This window comes from Leiobunum rupestre, chromosome 9 (genome assembly GCF_980474605.1).
Source record: "Leiobunum rupestre chromosome 9, qqLeiRupe1.1.hap1, whole genome shotgun sequence".
Classification (NCBI taxonomy): domain Eukaryota; kingdom Metazoa; phylum Arthropoda; class Arachnida; order Opiliones; family Sclerosomatidae; genus Leiobunum; species Leiobunum rupestre.
This window is the reverse complement of record NC_143392.1, coordinates 50,996,083-51,014,367: the sequence shown is the minus strand read 5'-3', so window position 1 is coordinate 51,014,367 and position 18,285 is coordinate 50,996,083. Positions and strand designations below refer to the sequence as shown.

The window sequence follows — 18,285 nt, the reverse complement described above, 5'->3', positions numbered from 1 at the left end:
ATGAGTTAAATTTGAGAAAATTTGACCACATTTTTAAATAGTGATTAATTTTGATAAAATTTAATAAAATTAATAAAAATATTGATTAATTTTGATAAAAAAATTAAATAATTAAAAATATTGATTAACTTTGATAAAAGTTAATAAAAGTAATAAAAATTTATATATATATATATATATATATATAAGGCAATCTTAAGGTTTAAAATTGGTACAATGACCGAATCCTTACATTTTCTATGAAAATTAACATATTCACGAAATTCTTAAAGGCAATCGACAACCGATTTTATGGCTGTACCAGATGGCGCTGTAAATTTTTGCACGATCCGTGGTCTACCGGTAGAGCTATTTTTAATTTATTGTCTTGTCGCTCACTAGACTGATAATTTTCGGGAGAGTTTAGATCCATATGTTTAGAGCGCTTAAATATTTATAAATAATCAACGAAATTTGTTTCAAACTTTAAATAATTTCTTTATTTTCTATTAACTATTACTACTATAACAATAAGATTTATATTTTTAAGCTGCTACCAATTTCTCTAGCCGTTTGTATTTCCGCTCTATTTGATTCTGGTCAAGCAAATACTACAACACTCGCTACCAATTTTCGGCCTTACCTCCTTTGGATGGAAAGTTTTCGGACCCAAACATTCTCAGGTGCTCGAAACCTTCCGTCCAAGGATTCTGGGAATTTCAGAATTTCACATTTTTAATTTTTTTATGGAATGGAAATACACTAGAAGTTTACTTATATAATAGAACGTTTACAACCGTGAACTTGAGTTTAAAAAATACAAAATTTTAAGGTTACATAAACTAACAAATAGTAAGTCAATAAACGCCTACCGATTGATTACAACGAACAACTTCGAAGAATATTTTAAGCGATTTTTATTGTAAAGTCTATGAACAATAGTTCAGTTTCGGAAAAAGTGCAGCATAAAAATATTTTTTTTAAATACAAAATTTCTATTTCTGACTGCTTAGCCGATTTCGTAAGAAAAAATTTCATCTTAATATCTTTAAAACTTTCATTCGCAAAACAGTGTTGTACGGATATTTGAACTTTACCTCAATTAATTAAAAGGCAAACTCTATTAAAGTCCTTATTTGAGAATGCCTTCCTGGACAGTTTCAGGAGGACTGTTGGCTACCGATAAATGTAATCCAGGTTGTTAAAGGTCTCGTATCAAGTTTGATCATATTTTAACAATTTAAACAACAAAATTCAAAATAAGGATTTGGTTACAGGAAGATAATTTAATCAACAATATTTCACAAATATAATAGACTGGTTAAGTGTACGCTGCTATCGGGTGTAGGAAACGTGAAGGGTGAACAATCTGCGCGCAATAGAGTTACGTTTAAACTCCTAAATATTTTACTAGAACTACTTTCACCTCTTATTGAAACTCTATTTCGCTTTTATTACCCCGAAAGAGTTAAAACAATCAACCATAGATAAAGTAGGTTAAAAATAATTAAAAAAAACGTTAGAACTACAATCGGGACACTACATGTTAATCTTCTACTATAACTGCAGTAGTTTGTGAAATCCTGTGATCTGCTGTGAGCTTTTATTGGAGAAGAAACAATGTGATTACCGTTGTGATCGATAGAAGAACCTTTCTGTCGAACTCGACTATTGGCCACCATCAAAGAGGCTCTAGTGGAATTGTAGTTGTTCTGTAACGTAAGACAAACTAGAATCAGATTCCACAAATTCGCACGATTACGATTAATGCTTTGCAGATTATAGGTGAACGTCCATGATAAAATTTTTAAAGTTAATTGTTAAAATATCAAAGATAAAATACCATAATATTTATATTTTCTTTTATAGGTCTATTAGAAAATAACTAGAGGTTTAAGATACATAATTTCTAGAGGCAGAACATCGGAAGTCCTTCAGAGCTTCAGGAAACACCGCGTCTTAAGTCATAGATTTATGGTTTTTAAGAAATGTTGGGTTGCTGTTTGAATTTATTTCTGGTTAATTTTTGGAAAACTTCTGTTCATTGTTGGTCGATTGTTGAACAGGGATTTTATGTTTATTTATTTTATTTGGTTCGTTGCTATTAAAACTAAGCTGCTTATCGATTCGTTCTTAGTAAACTTTTACTGTAGGTTTGAGCGTATGTTCTAAGTTAGGCTGTTTAATGCTCATTTGATCAACTAAATTTGTGGGAAAATTAACCCATGACTGTAACAGCTATTTTGGTAGTAATTTCAATTATATTTTATTTGAAATTTATATTATGAAAGGACACAACAGTTTCGGGGAAAATATCTACGGGACAGAACATTATCAAAATGTACAGAAGCATTGGTGAAAGTTGGTAAATGTGGCACTTACTATTATTATTGAGTAGGGTGGCAAGCCAAGCCCTTCGACCTAAGGTCCATTGTGCATTCCCAAACTGGGTGACTTAAATATGTCCTATTGCTGGCACAAAGCTTAAAATCTGCCTGGTCATGATGTTTGAGACGCCATACGTCTCCAACCAGTGCCTACCCAAATGCTCAAACCTCTGGGCTGCAAAGTAATCGCAGCTACAGAGTACATGTGAGGCAGTTTCCTCCTCAGCTAGTCAAGCTCTGCAAATCGGGTCATCGCTGTCTGTTTTGATGGCAATGGCCTGTAAGAGGGCCAATAACTATCCTAATACTAGCCCTAGAGAGCGAGAGCAGTTCTCTGGCTCTCTCCCTAGAAGGGTCAAGAGTAAAATCTAAGACCATTGTCTGAGTTGACGATCTGACATAAACTTGGAGATCAAGCCGCGTACAGGTCCACCGGAGATCAAGCCGCGTACAGGTCCACCGGAGATGGGGAGAGCTGGTTCCGGCCCAATGAACCCAGCCCTCGCAAATTCCTTGACCACGGCGTTGGCCCTTTCGTTCCCAAGATGCCCCTTATGCCCAGGCACCCAATAACGTTGAACTTTACCCTAACAAAAACTTTCTCACGAATTCTTAAGAAAAACCTAACGAGCTTGAAGTAGATTTTGAGAGTTTTAACTATGGGAAAAATTTTCTCAAGAACTCTTTGGGGAAACCAATGGACTTTTTAATAAAAACCTGTTAAATAATTGTTGGGAAAGCTTTTACTAGGAACTCTTTGGGGAACCAATGGAATTTGTGAGAAAAACCTGTTAGGTGTTTGTTGGGACAAGTTTTCTCGAGGTCTCTTTGGAAAAACTAAAGGAATGTTTGATAAAGTTAATTAATTAGTTATTTGGAAACAATTTCTTATGAACTCTTTGGGAAAACCAATGGAATTTGTGATTAAAATCTGTTAGGTAATTGTAGGGAAACATTTTCTTAAGGATTTTTTGGAAAAGCTAAGGGAACTTTTAACAAAAACCTGTTAGGTAGTTATAAGAAATCGTTAATAAGATCTGTGTGTAAAGGAAACAATTTTGTTGTAGCAAATGTTTCTAAAAAATCATTAATAAAATCCAAGGTATCTTATGAGATAATCTTTTACGGACATTGTTTGACAATATCAAATTAATTACAATCGTAAATTTTACAACAATAGTACATAAGCCGACAATGAAAAGAAAGATATAATGAAACCACAATTAATATAGTTTTATAAATAAAAAAATTTACAACTATGTTCGCTACCTATTATGGAGCTTCATCAAGGTGGTGAAACTATTCCTAGTTTTAATAAAAGTTTAGTTTAACATAGGGAACTGCGATTCGGTAGTTTTCGAATCTTGAATCGAATAGCAATCAAATCAACTAATTGAATTCTAACGCATGATTCGATTGCTATTCGATTCACACACCCATTATTTAACAGAGTTTTTTTTTAAATTTCGGTGCACAGGTACGTTTCAAGGGATTTTAATAGAGATTTTTAGAAACTTTAAATAAATATCACGAAACCTTAATTTCCATCCAAAACCACATTTAATTTAATTAGAAATAGTTTATTAACTTTAAATACCAAGATTCACCATTCGCCAAAGCTACAGTTCTAATCCGCCATAAGATAAATCGTTCGAGTTACCTTCTGATTTCTATGTGTAAAAAAACCAAACATGTCTGGTAGCCCTGTTATATTATCGTCTGCTTCTTCCAAACCGCCGCTTAGAAGAAATATGAAAAACACACGTTGGTGGTTCACATTTACTTATACTTTTGCAACGTTCACCTTTTACAGTGGCTAAACTAACGGACAATACGATAAAAGAACGCCTGAAGTCGAAGCAGTCGTTGCTAGTTAGAACGTGTTAAGTGCGTTGAGACTTATTGTTATACATGTACAGTGATGTAATACTGCTTTTGGTTCCTAAAATGTTTGTTAGAAATTATTAAAATTAATTTGCGGAAGCTATGTCTACAAAAAATACGGAATTAGGGCTATTTTGAAGAAAAGGTCCCACTACAATATATTTGTTTTGATTGTTCCATAATATAGTTTTTTTTGCAAGGAATCTATTGCCGTTGAAATTAATTGCCGGAAATGAATAGTTAATGAGATATAAATAATTTAAAATTATATATAATTTAGTCGCGTGCGCATGCGCCGAACGTTGTGGAATTTCATTTGAAAACTTTTTGGAAAATGTGGATATGTCTTAGGTATTTCTTTGGGAAAACGTGCAAATATCTTGGGAATTTCTTTGGAATACTGTAGGATTGTAATTGGAAAACCTTGGGGATTTCTTGGGAATACTTTGGGAATATCATAGGAAAATCGTACGATTTTATTTATAATACCATGGGAACACCTAGGGGATTTCTTGGTAATTTCTTGGAAAAACCATGAGAACACCTTGGGCATTTCTTGAGAGTACTTTGTGAAACCGTGGGATTATCTTTGGAAAACCTTGGGAATTTCTTGAGAATTTCTGTGTGAAACCGTGGGAATATCTTTGGGATTTTCTTCGGTATTTATCTTAAGAATATCTTAAGAAGTGCTTGGGAAAAAAGTGCCAAATTTCCCAATATTTCCCAAAAAAATATCTTACGAAATTCCATAGAATTTCCCTTTAGAAATTATTAATAATTCTTAAGAAAGTTTTTGTAAGGCTATTGTGCAACCCAAGAGCACAGAGAAGATCCAAGCAGCTAAAAACCAGTTAAGAAAGAATACTATACTGGCTGAGAGCTCGAAGAGCGGCCTGGCTATCCGAATAAATCTGGATAACCTTCCCATGATTCCCCTGTTGTAAACAGTAAGCAACACAGGAGCAAATGGCAAAAATGTCTACCTGTAATACACTAGTGTGTATGCCTAGGCTTTCATAAAAGCCAAAATTACTAGTAAGGCAATACATCCCCACACCAGTGCCATAGTGGGCAGTAAACAAGACGATCTCTCCTCTGGTACCGAAGGTCAAGTTACTCCACTCCGCACGGCTAGGGAAGCTGACCTCAAAAGGCTTACTAAAGTGTAGTTTAGTAACCATCATATCAGAACTCATTGTAAAAATCGGCATCTGATTGGAAATATCCCGATAGAGCTTGGTGTTTCTATGCTCCCAATTAATAGCCTTGCACCTTCCATTTTATTTAAGCCTATAGGCACCTAAAAAGGCAGCTTCCTCAATAAAAAGGAGGAGAGGAAGCATATTCAGGAGAATTTCCAGAGAAGCGCTTGGGGCTGTTCTCATGGCTCCTGTAATGCCGACACAAGCCAGCCTTTGTAGAGTGCGCAGATGAAACTGCACAGTCCTTAAACTAACTCCTGACCACCAGACCACAGCTGCATAGGACACGATAGGTCTGATGATCATAGTGTACAGCCAGTACACAGCTCCGAGGCAATGGATCAGAGCGTAACATTTCTATAAATTCTTAAGTGGCTTTTAGGGAAAAAAAGACTAATTAAGAATTGCTCAATCATATTAACTATATCTACTGATTTAAGATTTTATATTGTTAGGGCTACATGTATATACACTTCTATTATCTTGAAATCAAAGTTTTGCAAACATACGTTAAAGGTTATTACAATTTTTGTTAAGGTCACTCTATACTAAATCATTTATTGAACAGGCAGTGTGCTAGAGTTATTTTTGCATTTAATAGGGTTGTAACATAGTTAAAGTTAATATATCACTGTTTAGTCTCGGAATCATTACAATATTTGCCTACACGCTAAAAAGGTTGGGTTAAAAATTACCCAAATTGGATTAATTTTTAACCAAAATCTGGATTCTGGGTCAGTATTGCACCTACCAAGAAACTTGGGTAAACTTGAAACAACCCAAGATGAGTTAAAAAATTACATATGCTTGGGTCAATGGAAAACTACCCAAGCGGTTGCGTAGCATATTAATAACCCAAAAAATGGGTCAATTATTTCATAACCCCAAAAAATGGGTCAATTATTTAATGACCCAAAATTAATAGTTGTTTTTTTATTTAACCCAAAAAGTTTAGTCAAATGCGACGTTTGCCCAATTTTATGGTTAATAATTTCATTTTACCCCAAGATTTGGGTAGTTGAAACTACCCAATTATATGGTAAAAATTGGACTTTTGACCAAATTAATTGGGCAAGATCTACAATTAAGCCTACTACCTGGGTATTTATAATACATGTAACAGTTACGGCCTTGTCAAATAACGTTTTTAAGAATTAAAATTGCATCGTGCATCTAAAGGTAGCCATTAACTTTCGAAAATAAACACTTTATTTTAGTACTTTAAATATACAATAATAATTCACAAACTTATGGAATTTGATTTTAAACACGAAATTTTTATAAAAAGTTTTTAAAACTATGGAAATCTCCTTATCACAGATTGTTTTACACGAGTCCCAAATTTTGGTCATAAGCTAAATAACAAAAACATTTATCCGGAAAGATTAATCTCAAAATTAGGAAATTTATCACAGTGGAACTAGAGTTTACGTGGTCTGATACTATACTCACCTAACATAAAGGTGGACATGTCTTAGAGGAAAAAGGGTTATTTAAAAATGACGGTTTACGAAAAATATTCTTGGAAGGTTATACCTTTTCTCCGTGATATAGTGATGATAACTAGTTTATTTATCCCTTTCCCAATAGGTGGTTCATCAGCAATAGGGCAAACCTCAATGTTATACGAGCTACTTTATTGTTAGAACATACTACTAAATTAACCAAATTAGAAAAACATAATATAATGAAGTGTGTTTTGTCACAATTAATTAAGGACATAGAATTCATTATTTCAATATTGAAACATTTATTTTCTGAAAAATATTCTAGACCATAATAGTCATAAAATATAAAATAATTGTAATACAAAATTTTTATACCTAAAGAACCGCAAAAAAAAATTATTTATATAAGCTTATATATTTTTTAGTTCAGAAGGACCTTAAATTCGATGGATTGTCCAAAATAGAATATGATTTTATGTATATTGAGACTTCAGAGAGATTTTTCAAAAACATTACCAAAATATAAAAGCACTTTTCCATTTTTAAAAATTAGGTACATTTCTCTGATTAGATAAAATCTGTGATATATTAACTCTTAAAGGACAAAATTCCACCATTTCTACTCATACTATCCAAAATACAGAACCACATTTCTTTGTAGAAAAAAAAATCAGTTTTGCCTTTCCCTAAAATTTTTAGCTTGCCAAATGCATGAAATGTGAAAAATCAAGTATTTTAATTTTTCCAGAAATCTGTTATATATTAATTAGCAAAGGTCAAAATTCCACCAATTAATTTCACTCATGCTACCCGTAACTTCAAGAAAAAACCAAAATTGGCTTGAAAATTGGGTACATTTCTCTGTTTCGCTAAAATGAGTTGAAATTTTTACCAAAACATTTGTAAAATATTGACTTGTAAAGGTCAAAATTGTACCAATTGCACTCATCCTATCCATAACTTCAAGGAAACAACCAAATATGTTTGGAAAATTAGCTATATTTCTCTGTTTCGCTAAAATAAGTTGAAATTTTTACCAAAAGTCTGTTAGATATTAACTTATAAAGGTCAAAATTCCATCAATTCCACTCATACTCTCCAAAATACAGAACCACATTTCTGTCAAGAAAAAATATCAGTTTCACCTTTCTCTCAAATATTTGGCTTTCCAAATGCAAGAAATGTGAAAAAATCAAATGTTACTCTCCGTTTACAAGAACTTGGTTTGTTTTTTTCCGAGTTCCAAATGCTTATAGCAAGAAACTCGTTGATTAATTTTTTACCTGTAAACTGAACACAATAATGACAACATAGTAATTGACTTGATTTAAAAGCAATTCCTGTCACTTATTTCAAGAACTTCCAATAACTTTAAGCCAGGAACTAATTAACGTAATTACTTCTTGTTTAAGCCTTATTACGTATAGGAAATGCATAAAATTTAGTTTAGTACAAACTGCTTAAAACTAAATTAAGAATAATTTAAATTTACCATTTAATTCAATGGTTGTTTTGTGGATTTTAAAAAAAACTTAACCGTTCCTAGAATATTAAAAGTTCCTAACATTTGCCAAAAAGTTTTAGTTTCGACTATTTGGCAAGTAAACGTGATAATAATGAACCATTAAAAACTCAACATTCAAACAATCGGAACGTTTAGCAGCCGACATAATGGAGTGTTACCAGTTTTTGGGTACATTTTACCCAAGTTGGGCAATAAGAGAAATCCGGCAAATAACCCAAACACATAACCCTTTCAAAATAACCCAGAAGTTTTACAACAACCCAAATGGGTTAAAATTAACTCTAATTGGGTAAAAATAAATTTTACCCAGAATATTTAACCCAACCTTTTTTAGCGTGTAGCAATCATAAATGGAATATGCTCTCGGGATTGTACAGATTAAAACTTTAGTGTCCCTGATGATTATCTTAGAAACCGGGGTTATTTGGAGCTGAGATTTTGGATCGCACGGTGGTACGTTAATCTCTGCGTCGATTTGGTTTTACGACTTCTCTACCTTAAGAGTTTTTAATGCCTCATTGTTTTTGGTACTTAATAATATATACAAGGATAAATTATACAATTAAAACTTACAAAGAAGCGAGTGATTGCAAACCAACGAATGTAATGAAATAAAAATTGAAGCTGTATGAAAGAGGATTCCGGGAAAAAGAATTCATCGAGACAGTCGTCTTCTTGAGCAGCCCGCAAGAATTGACTAAGGAATAGAATACATTAGCGTCCACTGTGCACACTCAATCAACCCTTCTAACGCTTCCACTAGGCAGGGTTCGTACAAATTTTCCGAAATTCAATTCCCCTACATTTCCTGATTTTCCCTGACCATTAAATAAATGAATGGTTTGAGGTAAAATCTTTAAAAACTTTTCTTTTTAAAAATTTATTTGCCTAATTTTTTTGGGGTTATTTTAAAATTCCCTTACTTTTGGGGACCATTTAAAAATTCCCTGATTTTTCCCTGACCTTTCGGAAATCTTTTAAAATTTCCCGACTTTTCTCTTACCTTTTAGAAACATTTTGAAATTCCCTGACTTTTCCAGGTTTTCCATGTCGTGTACGAACCCTGACTGGGAGAAGGTTCCATCTATTCCCAAAAACTAAAATTGGGCCGAAGAAAACGATAAAACCCTTCTCATTTTAACAGGGAGGGAATGGATTTGGTTAGGTTTTTATGAATGTACAAAGTATTTCGAACCGCGAAAAGTTTCCTGCTATCTGGTCTGGTAACACCTAAGAAGTTTTAAACCCTTTTCTCATGTTCCACCCTTTCTTTTGGGGTTGCTGTAAAATATATTTACGGTTTGTCGATTACCAGATTCTTGAAGATAACCAAAAAAGGCAACTATAATCCCTAAAACATGAACGGTTTTTTCCTAAGACTAATTCTAATTTTACAAATGAGCTAAAACGGGGTAATGGCGAGCTTCAACGCAAACTCATGTTGTCAATCAAGCTGTCAGAGATGTCAAAATAGTTTTTACATGTCAAAACATCGAGTTTAGTATTAGAAAGGTGGAAATTAACTCTGCTCTCTGTTTTTGAGCGACTGTTGTTACTAAAGCATATACATTACATGTTGTTAAGCATTATTGCTAATTTAACAAGTGAACCACTTATTTATTTATATCGATTTTCTTAGTGTGGTTAACATAACAGAGCTGCCAGTCTTATTTATAGCAATAATTATTCAAGTTTATTGATTTGTTAATCAATTGCTTGTGTCGATTTTTCTTCAAAACCCTGTTTGACTAAAGCAATTTACCAAAATCGTTGAAATGAATTATTTATTATTGCATAATTATGAAAGAAATATTTTTTCTGTTTAAGAGGGTTCATTGGATTAAAATTAACTTTCTTTAAAGAAGAGTTTAGCTTTAAATTCAAATCACTTTTAATATCAATAATTATTTGAACCATTTCGCGTATTGTTAGAACAAATATATTCACACGAGTCATCATTTTGGCTCAACTTTGATTAGGGTTCTAGTTTCCAGAAAACATTTCATTTTCGTTCAAAAGCTCCAGCAAACGTTGCTATGAATAACTTGCGCGAGAAATTTCTTATATTTCTAAAAATCTCTCGTTCCACTATAAAATATGTATATAAATATCATTTGTTTTTGGGAAGTTAAAGGATGTATGCGCACATTATTTGATTTTAATATTCGGGGCTAAACTTTGTTTACAAAAAACGATCGAGCTTAAATATTAATGAAAGCTTTTGTTAAGTGAACGCGTTGTCGAAATATGTTCGCCATTCACACGGAGGTTTCGAATCATGGTCTGTCCAACAATATTGTGCAAAAAGGTTGGTTTGTGTGAATTTAACCTATTTAGTCATGATCTAATCCATTTAATGCTTATTTAATCATTTTAATCAAATTTAAATGTGAGCTTTTTTATACCTCGTACAATGTATAGATTTAGGCGCTTCCCTACTAGTTACAATGAACCATTTTATTTTAAACACAGCTACTCGTTTTCTAAAAGACGGTTTTCAAAAATGTATTATTTTGTTGTATATGCATGGTTTTTTTTCTAATTAATATTAGCCAGTGAAAAAAATGGCATTTCTTGCATTGCTATTTCATCTTTAATTCTTTATGTGATCTTTTTATTAGCTTTCTTTTCGCTATAGTACTTCGCAGTTGAAAGAAAATGTTTTATTTCAAACAATAGTTCTGTGTTCAAATTAAAACATTGTCATTTTAAGCTAAATAAAACAAGGAAATTAAATCATAACATGGTGGTTTTTAAATGCACTTAGGCCTTTTGTAATTAAAACGATTTTGGAACGAATGTACAAGAAGATAAGTTCTAATAAACCAGGGTACACAACGACCAACGTGTGGCGCAGCGATAGAAGCGGCAATACAAAGGAAGATGTTTAGTACTGTTCAAACACGTATTTTCCAAAAAGAATTCAGGTAAACTTAACTGAGTTTAATTTATTTACCATAATCGTCTAGGTACTCCCGACATAGTTATTAAAGCATTAAGAGTGCTTTCTTGCACCTCTCTATTTAACGCATTATAAGACAGCTTGAAAGAGTTGAGTTAAGCAATTTGTTGCAAACCCAAAAGCAGGTTTCTATGCTTTATGGTGTCCTTATAATCACGAATTCATGAATAAAATTTGAATCACGACTAGATAATTTTAGTTTCAATTTAATGATATCAATGTCAATTTAATCATTCCAATCTCAATTTCATCACTTTAATATAGATTTAATGACTTGAATTTCAATTTCATCATTTCAAATTACATTTAATTATTTCAATTTCAATTTCATAACTTCCATATTTATTGAATGATTTCAATGTCAATAGAGCGTTCTATGAAATCTACCCAAAACCAGCCAAACTTTCATACAGACTATAGAACTAGTTCAGCAGGACTAACAACATTTGTTATTCTTTGGTATAAGAGAATTCGGCTTATGTCCGGTTTTTATGTGAATATTTTTGAGACTTACCTTTTAGGACTAGGAGGAACCCTTGATGCTGAAGTATGTTTGGGGTTAAGAATATTTTAATGATCTAAGATTCTTTTTAAACCCGTCGATTTGGGACTAGTATTTTGCTTTTTTGCGATCAAACATTTATTACAAAAATCATTTAAAGTAATAAAAAACGGCGTGGAAAGCCGGAAATAAAGGGAAGCCTAGGCTTGCAACTACCCGACTCCTAAAAATCGACTGCTCTCAATTTCTTACGGGTTTGCCAGATAAATATTTTTCTCTCAACCGAAAAAACGGGCAAACCTTCACCTCCTCCGAACTCAAGCACACCACAGCGATTTTATCGAACGCTCTATTTCATCTTTTAAATTTAAATTTCCTAATTTCAAGGTCAATTTCGTCATTTCAATGTAGATTCAATTAGTTCACATTCAAATCTCAATCTCATCATTTCAATGTCGATTTGTAAATTATAATAACAATAATAATCAGCTAGGCTAATAAGCGAGGCACCATCTTAGACCCAAGATATCTAGCGACTTTTTAATGCCTGTTAAAAAGGTGGGTGGGTTAAAATGCGTAGGAGGGTGGTGGCAAGCCGATCATGCCAAGCGAGCCAACAGTCCCCTACGCACAATCAGGATTTCATCAAATTGAAATTAATAAAACCGAGTTGGAGAATTGATTGGATAGTTTAAATCATCCTTTTAATTGGGGAGTGCGAAGATTTTGTATAAACAAAGTGGTTTAAAGGAAAGGTTGCTGTGGGAGAATTTGTATAAAAACTAAAATTGGCTTAAGTCTAGAAGATGGTTTTCAGCTTTTTCGGGTAGCAGACAAATGTTTACATGATAAAGTCGAATGTTTGGAAAATTGACCCGCGTTTTTTCGCTATACGGATATAAGTAAGAGGGACAATTTAAATTTGCAAGGTCTGTTTGAGGTCGTTATTGTAAGCTTTTTATATATTTTCAATTAAAACAACTGAAGACAGGGGCTCGAATTCAAGGGGAGTCTTGGTTGAACTAACACCATCCAAATTTTTGCAAGTCACTTCGTAAAATGTTCTTTCGAAGGTTTTTAAAAAATAGCTGTCATAATCTTCATTTCGCCATCAGGAATTCGTTTTTGAAAAAGTAATTAGATTAAAGCAAATAATAAACTCACCGCAATTTCAATTTCTTCAAAGATCGAAACGTCGCCTTCCCCAAAATCATCAGAGTGTTAGATGTTAAGTACCTTGGCAAACGAAACCTCATTGCATAAAAAGCTCTTTATTGTACGCTCCCTAAAACCTTTCTAATTACTCGAGAAACGGATTTCATTATTTTCAACCGCGGACTAGGTTCAATCGAATTTATTTTACACTAGTTATCAATCATGTTACTTGAGGTTCAAAGCTACGACTTAATTTATGATTGCTACGCGTGTAACGATTCCTGGCTAATAAAAATAACTTGAAATGGAGTAATCCTATTAAATTTAATCACAATCGACAGATAATTTTCCGAAACACAGCACACTGGCAGGTCCCTGATTGCGAAAATTTGGGCTTAGGCTTGGTTAGGCTGGGTTAAGTGAGATCTATATTTGTAAAATAAAAATATAGTATTTTCTTTGTAAGATGTGATTTGAAATCGTACGATTTGATTTAGATTTCAAGGATAAAAATCGGTTGAATGGGATTCTATCGATTGGGACAGAAACATTACAATTCGGGAAAGGTAATTTGCAGCTCCGCCTAGCTCATATTTTCAGCATTAGCCAACTGATGAAAGTTTTGGCATTATATTGATTCCATGTCGCGGTCAGGAGAGGGATGGAGGTGAGGAAGTGGGGTAAGAGATATCTTAGAAATATTCTTCCACAAATAAGGCAGTTTTAGGTCTTTAAACGTATGTACAGTCCCGGACAAAAGTTCCGGGCCGTTTAGTTTTTGTTGCCATTTTTGTGTAGTTCTAGCTAGAAATGTCAGTGATAGCTTTTTGGAAAGAACAGCATCGTGAGCATACAAATCTTTAAATATATTTCCGTTAACGATTATTGGGCCAAAACGAAACCGGAAGTGGTCTTACCCCTCGAAGTCAACTTCTCATAACTCCACAGGAACGTTTCTACAAGGGTGGCATTATACGCGCCTTGTTACACTGAATCCAAATATCTTTACAGATTTAAAATCGCTGAAGTATTTCAAACGATATTAAACAAACAATTAAGCTTTTAAACAATAATTTTAACCCTAAGTTTATACGGGTAAAACAATACTGTTCACTACCACAACATGTTTAACCTAACCTTTGTTTTTTTTATGTCGTAAGTTATGAAATTTCGTTTTTGTTATTATCAAATCACAGAACTGTTCGGTTTTAGTAAACACGAATTTAGATCATTGGTGACCGAGACTACAATTATTTTTCAACTCAAAGCCATAGCCCGTGGACAACACCTTGAGAATAATTTACTATTTGGTTCTAAATTTGCAGAATGTTTCACTTAAAAATTCGGTAAAACTCTTTTCGTCGTCGTGTGTCCATTAAATGTCTTCTCTAATGTAGGCGTTCAATATTAAAAATGGGGGGAGGGGTTGAAAAACGCGTTAAGAAATATGTCGATAAATAGTGCTTTTATAGGTATGATTATACAGAATAGCGTCACAGTCGAACCTTGCCGCGCAGAAATAATGCGGTCGTAACTACTTTATTGTAGAACTAAGCTGGATTTTACCAGGGGTTTATAATGGTTGCAAGCATCCAACTCTCATTACCACTCATGCTTAACACGAGTAACGTTGTTTTTATGACCATACGGTGTTAAATGGGTTCACGTGATAGGCTGAACTAAAAAGGCTTAATTTGTTTTGTTCGTAATAAAGGTAGAACGCAAGCTCGAAACAAACCCTTGAAGGAATTTTTTTTATTTTACTAACGACATAAGTCATTTCGTTGAAAATAATTTATCAATAGTGAGACCAATATCCGCCCTTATCATAAACCTCTCTCATTCTACTTGGCATGGATTCGTTATAAGAGCGCCATAATACGTTATTCTGTTTCAACTCTTGCCAGGCATTGGCAACGGCTTGTAAACGTTCGTCCGGGTTGGAAACATTCGCATGATCGACCATTCGTACCATCTCGGCCCAGACATTTTCGATGGGATTCATATCACACCCTTTCGAACACCATTCCATTATCTTAAAATAATAATCCCAATGTTACACATAAAAAGATAAGTGAAGAATATAAATGGTGTATTTACGTCGAAACCATGAATCTGGCTAAGTCTTAGTAAAGCCCCAGTAGCAACTCTAGATGTGTGAATAGGTGATCTATCATGCATGAACGTAAAGTTTCCGAGAGGGAATCTGGCCATCACGCTCGGAATAAAATAATTCTCAAGAAGTTGAACGTAACGCTGACCGGTGTGTCTTCCTTCTATTCGAATAAGGCATCCGGAATTTTTAGCGGACATCCATCCCCACACGTTGACGGTGTATCGTCCACTTCTTTGGACTTCGCTAATATACGGTTCGTCAAATCTGGTCCCTATCGGTCGTCTTACCCAGATCTAAAATGTAGTAAATGTAGTTAAACAAACTTCCCTAGATTGTAAATTTTGTACAAAATACCTGTCCGTTATGGCCAATCACAAAACATTTTTCATCGGTGAAAACGACATTTCTCCATTGATCAGGAGTCCAATTGAGATGTTCTGTAGCGAATTGAAGCCGTGCACGACGGTTGGCTTCTGTTAGCCTTTCTTTCAAGCACGATATACGAACAAGAACACCATGTTCGACTAACACCCGTCTAGAAGTTCTTACACTTGCTTCGACATTTACCTGGTTGTTCGATTTTTTCTCAACGTTTCAAATCCTTTTTTTAAATATTTGAACTATCAACAAATTAAGAAGTCATACACTAGTATTTATACCAAAATATAAAAAAACATAGGCGGTAACAAAAATAATATTAACTTCCGCTAGGATGTCTTACTCCATTTAATTTTCAGTTTTTATAGTTCAAAAATGTATAAATAGAGTTGAAACTTTGAAAAAATATCACTGTTGATAAATATATCTATTCGCTATGGCAGATCGTGTAATTATTCGTAATGAAATTATTCTTTTGCATAACCAAGGTCTTTCAAATAGAGCAATAGCTCTTCAGTTAAATATCGGCCGAGCAACTGTAGCGAGATGGGTTGATCGCCACAGAAACAATGAATTCAATTGGGGTAGAGACCAAGACCGATCAGGAAGACCGCGAGCTGTTACTCAACGTGAACATCGAAGAATTGGGAGATCCAGCAGGAATAATCCGTTTCTAACTGCGAGAGCTATTCGAACGGAAGTAAATGTCGAAGCAAGTTTAAGAACTGTTAGACAGGTGTTAGTCGAACATGGGACCAGATTTGACGAACCGTATATTAGCGAAGTCCAAAGAAGTGGACGATACACCGTCAACGTGTGGGGATGGATGTCCGCTGAAAATTCCGGATGCCTTATTCGAATAGAAGGAAGACACACCGGTCAGCGTTACGTTCAACTTCTTGAGAATTATTTTATTCCGAGCGTGATGGCCAGATTCCCTCTCGGAAACTTTACGTTCATGCATGATAGATCACCTATTCACACATCTAGAGTTGCTACTGGGGCTTTACTAAGACTTAGCCAGATTCATGGTTTCGACGTAAATACACCATTTATATTCTTCACTTATCTTTTTATGTGTAACATTGGGATTATTATTTTAAGATAATGGAATGGTGTTCGAAAGGGTGATTTTTTCTCAACGTTTCAAATCCTTTTTTTAAATATTTGAACTATCAACAAATTAAGAAGTCATACACTAGTATTTATACCAAAATATAAAAAAACATAGGCGGTAACAAAAATAATATTAACTTCCGCTAGGATGTCTTACTCCATTTAATTTTCAGTTTTTATAGTTCAAAAATGTATAAATAGAGTTGAAACTTTGAAAAAATATCACTGTTGATAAATATATCTATTCGCTATGGCAGATCGTGTAATTATTCGTAATGAAATTATTCTTTTGCATAACCAAGGTCTTTCAAATAGAGCAATAGCTCTTCAGTTAAATATCGGCCGAGCAACTGTAGCGAGATGGGTTGATCGCCACAGAAACAATGAATTCAATTGGGGTAGAGACCAAGACCGATCAGGAAGACCGCGAGCTGTTACTCAACGTGAACATCGAAGAATTGGGAGATCCAGCAGGAATAATCCGTTTCTAACTGCGAGAGCTATTCGAACGGAAGTAAATGTCGAAGCAAGTTTAAGAACTGTTAGACGGGTGTTAGTCGAACATGGGACCAGATTTGACGAACCGTATATTAGCGAAGTCCAAAGAAGTGGACGATACACCGTCAACGTGTGGGGATGGATGTCCGCTGAAAATTCCGGATGCCTTATTCGAATAGAAGGAAGACACACCGGTCAGCGTTACGTTCAACTTCTTGAGAATTATTTTATTCCGAGCGTGATGGCCAGATTCCCTCTCGGAAACTTTACGTTCATGCATGATAGATCACCTATTCACACATCTAGAGTTGCTACTGGGGCTTTACTAAGACTTAGCCAGATTCATGGTTTCGACGTAAATACACCATTTATATTCTTCACTTATCTTTTTATGTGTAACATTGGGATTATTATTTTAAGATAATGGAATGGTGTTCGAAAGGGTGATTTTTTCTCAACGTTTCAAATCCTTTTTTTAAATATTTGAACTATCAACAAATTAAGAAGTCATACACTAGTATTTATACCAAAATATAAAAAAACATAGGCGGTAACAAAAATAATATTAACTTCCGCTAGGATGTCTTACTCCATTTAATTTTCAGTTTTTATAGTTCAAAAATGTATAAATAGAGTTGAAACTTTGAAAAAATATCACTGTTGATAAATATATCTATTCGCTATGGCAGATCGTGTAATTATTCGTAATGAAATTATTCTTTTGCATAACCAAGGTCTTTCAAATAGAGCAATAGCTCTTCAGTTAAATATCGGCCGAGCAACTGTAGCGAGATGGGTTGATCGCCACAGAAACAATGAATTCAATTGGGGTAGAGACCAAGACCGATCAGGAAGACCGCGAGCTGTTACTCAACGTGAACATCGAAGAATTGGGAGATCCAGCAGGAATAATCCGTTTCTAACTGCGAGAGCTATTCGAACGGAAGTAAATGTCGAAGCAAGTTTAAGAACTGTTAGACGGGTGTTAGTCGAACATGGTCTTCTTGGTCGTATATCGTGCTTGAAAGAAAGGCTATCAGAAGCCAACCGTCGTGCACGGCTTCAATTCGCTACAGAACATCTCAATTGGACTCCTGATCAATGGAGAAATGTCGTTTTCACCGATGAAAAAT

The 18,285-nt window shown here is 34.1% G+C and overlaps 2 protein-coding genes across 2 annotated transcripts; both read left to right on the top strand.

The window, feature by feature from the left end:
* The first annotated feature begins 15,974 nt into the window (after positions 1-15,974).
* LOC149930850 (uncharacterized) lies at positions 15,975-16,669 on the top strand. Its single transcript, XM_090157949.1, has 2 exons — positions 15,975-16,577; positions 16,643-16,669. The coding sequence occupies exons 1-2, from the start codon at positions 15,975-15,977 to the stop codon at positions 16,667-16,669; spliced, it is 630 nt and encodes a 209-aa protein (XP_090014075.1).
* Positions 16,670-16,904: 235 nt separating this feature from the next.
* LOC149930849 (uncharacterized) lies at positions 16,905-17,599 on the top strand. Its single transcript, XM_090157948.1, has 2 exons — positions 16,905-17,507; positions 17,573-17,599. The coding sequence occupies exons 1-2, from the start codon at positions 16,905-16,907 to the stop codon at positions 17,597-17,599; spliced, it is 630 nt and encodes a 209-aa protein (XP_090014074.1).
* Positions 17,600-18,285: the final 686 nt, after the last annotated feature.